Source organism: Buceros rhinoceros, unplaced genomic scaffold (assembly GCF_000710305.1).
Source record: "Buceros rhinoceros silvestris isolate BGI_N320 unplaced genomic scaffold, ASM71030v1 scaffold21876, whole genome shotgun sequence".
NCBI lineage: Eukaryota > Metazoa > Chordata > Aves > Bucerotiformes > Bucerotidae > Buceros > Buceros rhinoceros.
Window position 1 is genome coordinate 13550 of NW_010417219.1, and position 4518 is coordinate 18067.

Sequence of the window (4518 nt, forward strand, 5' to 3'; positions counted from 1 at the left end):
GCTGAAGGGCCTGGGGCTGCCCCAAGGGAAAAGAGCACTTACATCAGTGATTTGACAGAGCGCTCTCACAGCAGGGCCTCGGTAATTGTCATCCTTCCCAGTCATGTCTTTGGTTAAGCTGGTTGAAAAAGGAAGCTCTCAGCACCGCACTCCTGAGCCAGCAGCCCTCAGGTGCAGGCACAGCACACACAGAGCAGCAGGCAGCCAGCACCACAGCGGAATGCCAGACAACTGCAGGTCTTGGGCAAGTCCCACCAGGGTGGGAAAGCAGGAGGAAAAGGTCAGTACTCAGGGTCCAAGCCCCTCAGCAGGTGGTATGGACTCCTGATCACCTAGCGAGGCTGCAGCAAACACACACGTCCCTGAGGCATTTGCCTTCTTCACTGAGCACTCATTCCTTCCCTTTCCCCAGGCCCTGGTGAGTGCCAGACCATCTATGAAGGAAGAGGAATTCATCGCATCACAGCACTTGGGATTGGCTTCTGCCTGCTGCATGGCCTTGGCCCTCAGCATCCCTATGCCCTCAGGATCCTGCCTCCCCATAACACAGCAGCCTCTTGGTGGGAAGAGGGAATGACTCACAGAGGGAATTTTGTTCCCTAGTAAAGTTGTATCCTCTGCTGCTACAGAGTAAAGTAAGTAAAGCAGTAAATCCTTGTCTACCTGTTGAAAGCCTTGGGATTTAAGTTAGAAATCTTCAAAAAGCTTCAAGGCATTCAGACAGGAAAGTAGGAGTTAATGAAACAGCCTTTTGCAAAAGGGGAAAAAACAGCAGTGCTACCATATCATGGAACCAAAAGAGACAATCCAAACACCCACGGGATAGGAGGACACAGCACATTTCACACACATCATCATCATGGGAGTTCAGCATCTTTATTTTCACAGCCTCTTTTAAAGGAAAAATTTTTCCTCACCAAGAGCATTCCCTATCCTCAGCCTGCTTAGGGACTACAGTTAAGCTTCAGCAGGTTGGCCAGGCATTACTGGAGGACACGTGAATATAACAGCGAGAGAAGTGAAGTGACTGACCTGCTAGTAACAATGATTACATCCTCTGCAATAGAAGACATCTCTTTGATAGTCAGGTAACACATCCTGCGAAGAGTTGGCTGACAAGGGAAGGAGGAACACAGACATCAGCTGAGACGATCCCAGATAGGAAGGGATCTCAGTTCTCCCTGCTACGTGATTTTATTGTGAAGATCAAGAACCTGATACCTTCAGGGAATACCAGAGTGCTCTGATACCTTCAGAAAGCCTGAGTGTAGAAGACGTACAGAATCATAATGCCTAACAAAATACCTCTTCCTCTTCTAAATCCTTCAGACTCAGAGAGCAGATTTAACTGGATCTGCAGTTTCATCTTCCACTTATCATTCACATGAACATGGAGAAAAGCTTGAAGCACCCTGTTGCTTCAAAAGCAAGAACACAATCAATTTATACTCCTGAGTCTGGGGATTTCTACACTGATCTCACGGCTTTAATGCCGTGTCTTTTGGGGGACAGCTAGTGATGGCACTACTGCTGAGGGCAGGTGTTAATTCCTGGCCTTCTCCAGGACACACAGTTGTCGACTCGAAGCGGGATCTTTCAATTCTGGGCACAAAGCATAGCGTATTCTAGCCGATTATATGCTTGATCTGTGTCTACCACAATAAACAGCAATTCAGAGGGAGGCATCTCTGTCTCAGGAACAGAGAATGCTTCAGTTAAGCTGACGTGAGGTCTGGGAAGGGCTAGGAACCTCCTCTCTGTTTCTAAACTTTCATCCTACCCTTCCTGCTCTGATCAAGTAGCTCCAGGCAGGATGGAGAAACTGTGTAAAAAATGTACATCTCAAGGCTGAAAGAGACACACTGCTGACAACCTGTCCCACCAGATAAATACAACGGAAGACAGCAAGCAGACTTACATCATTGGACTGAAACAGCTTGGTCATAGCAAAGAACGATTCGGTAGCTTCCATGACACCAAGGTGTTCGCCCTAGAAGAGGTTTGGAAAGAAGGAAGAAAATCCCAGTTATCACAACCAGCTTTGGGCCTGCTGCAGATGCCTCTGTATAGGTGTAAATTTTCCTCTCTCTTACCTGGTTTATGAGATACAGGATCTTGGTGAGGATATGAGCACATTTTCGTGGGTTTATGGGAGTCTCATTAAACACTCGTGCCTGGAAACAAAGCACAGACACGCCCTCGCAAACACTGTCCTGCCTGGTCTTGGCCACCGATACAAACACCACATTGTGAGCAAGGGACAGCAAGATTCTCAAAGGCTTTGGATCAGATTTCCCCTCAACTCCTGTTAAACGTGAAACCCTTTCAAACAGCTGGTTCTGCAGTCTGGGATTGCAAATCCAAGTGTAATTAAGGATTAAAGGCCAAATCCTCATCACACTTTCACCCACACGAGCCTGAATTGTGCGCTAGCTAAAACACTACTCTTCTGACAGACGTACGCGAGCTTGGTGAGGCTAGCGGGAGCCAACACCACTCAGAACACTGCAAGGAAACAGATAACGCTGAAACAACAGGGTCTGGGGAGCGAGACGTTTACCTGCTGTTGAACTGAAAGGCATTTTTTTCCGGGTAAATTCATAGACTAGTCAATAACCACTCACATCCTACTCATTAACTTTGTCCTCTACAGGACATTCGGAGTGTTCAAGACCAAATTCCCAACCTTCCTGTTTTAGGGTGAGCTTTCACAGATAAAGATTGTGAACTATAAATAGTAATAAAATTAATTTATGATGGAGACCATTTTAACCTTCTCTCTTCAATAATAAAATAAGAACTAACAGGAGTGTTGCCTGCTTCTTTCAGAGCTAGCAGGACTGTAACAAACCCCCACTTCCTTGCTGAAGTTCACTAGTGACCTCCCAAGGGAGGGAGGGAGAGACTGTCCAGAAAGGGGTACACGAAGGAGACTGCCGGCGGATTTACCTCTTGCAAGACTGCACTCTTCTCCAGGTGCTGGAACGGGTTGGAACCCCCACCTGCAAAATACAAACAGTAGAAGTCTTTCCAGGGATAGTGCTACGGGAAAGCAACTTTCTAACCAGTTTAAAAAACAGACTGATCATTTCGAAGTAACTTTTTTCAGGAACACTGAGCAATCAGAGCTCTCTCCTAAGTCATATTAACCGGATGTCTTCGTAGCAGTTAGGGAAGGCAGAGCAGACAGGACATTCTTTGATTTGTCCCCCCCTCTAGAAATAACGAGCCATGAGCCAAGGAAGATTGATTAGTGACAAAGTAACCGTGCTCCACTGTTATCCCCAAAGACCTATTTCCAGCTCCTGGGCTGGGAGCTTGCTGACAGTTAGAGAATCAATAAGACAGACCTAGAAACCAAAGCTCAGACAAAAAGAGGGGTTGCTGCCAGACTGGTGTGTCAGGAGTGCTTTATAAACCAATCAGGAGTCCACCAGTAAAGTATTTTTGGCTCTTATCACTAATTAAGAGAGCAAGACAGTAGACTAGAGAATCTGGACACAGACTAACTTTCATTGTTGCACTTAATAAATTATATTAAATAATTAAAAACCTCACCAATTAAGGATGAAATAATCAGAGGGAAAAGCACTATCGTTCTGCATGGTCTCTATTAGCTTGCCTCCTAAACAAGTGCAAGCTGCAGCTTTTCAAAAGCTGCCAGTTATTGATGAGCAGGTTTTAATTAGTACCTACGTTCAGCCTGGCCCTGGGACAAAAGCGCAGCCATTCCCAGCGCTGTTCCAACGTTTAACAAGCCCGATTTGCTAGAATGCACAGCTCCTGGGCAAGCTCCAATCTGACCTGTGCTTGGAGCATCCTGCACTGGTGCCAGGGACCTTTGCAGGAGTAAACCTCACAGTTAAAGTCAAGCGCATCTGCACTCTGTCTACCTCCCAGTTCATAACCTGCCCTCCTCTGGCACATGAGAAATTTGAAAATGCAGCAGGTCGCTGAACAAAGCACAGACACTTATGTAGGACTGAGGAGAGAAGAAAACAAAGGGAAAGAACAAAAACAAGCATGTGAATGTGTTCTAAAAAACCTGGCCAGCAGCACAGTACTTCCCATGGCCCAGTATGTCTACAGTCCCTACATCAGCCACGAACAACAGAGCATCACCTCTTCACCCTTCAGAGCACTAAGGACCCTGAAACATATTGTACATGAGGTCCTGGTGTCAAAGTATTCTTCCACCAGAGGATGAAAACGGCACGGGGAAGGCAGAGGCTGTGTGTGCAGACAGCTCCTAGTACTGGATGACTAACAGCAGTTTGTACCGATTTGCAGAGAAATAGCCACTGACCGAGCGAGGATCTCAGAACAGCTGTATGCCCAAAATAACATCCCAAAGTGCATCTCTAAGAGTCAGCGGAAGCAGCTCATCCAAGGCAACCTCAACCATCCCCGAAAAGCAAAGACACTGAAGTGGACACACTGACCTCAATAAAAAGACTCTACGTGGAAAGAACAGGTATATAAGGCCTGTAAATGCTCCACCTACTACCGAGAACAAAC

The 4518-nt window shown here is 46.5% G+C and overlaps 1 protein-coding gene across 1 annotated transcript in view; it reads right to left on the reverse strand.

Annotated features, from left to right (window-relative positions):
- The window catches only part of COPG1 (coatomer protein complex, subunit gamma 1), a gene marked incomplete at both ends in the record, with an annotated part of 16545 nt that extends 13543 nt beyond the window's left edge, over positions 1 to 3002 (reverse strand). Inside the window, 5 exons of the mRNA XM_010138136.1 lie at positions 43 to 118; positions 1033 to 1112; positions 1919 to 1990; positions 2094 to 2174; positions 2950 to 3002. Coding sequence (XP_010136438.1) covers positions 43 to 118; positions 1033 to 1112; positions 1919 to 1990; positions 2094 to 2174; positions 2950 to 3002 — 362 coding nt within the window. The remainder of the gene's footprint in view (positions 1 to 42; positions 119 to 1032; positions 1113 to 1918; positions 1991 to 2093; positions 2175 to 2949) is intronic.
- Between the last annotated feature and the right edge of the window lie 1516 nt (positions 3003 to 4518).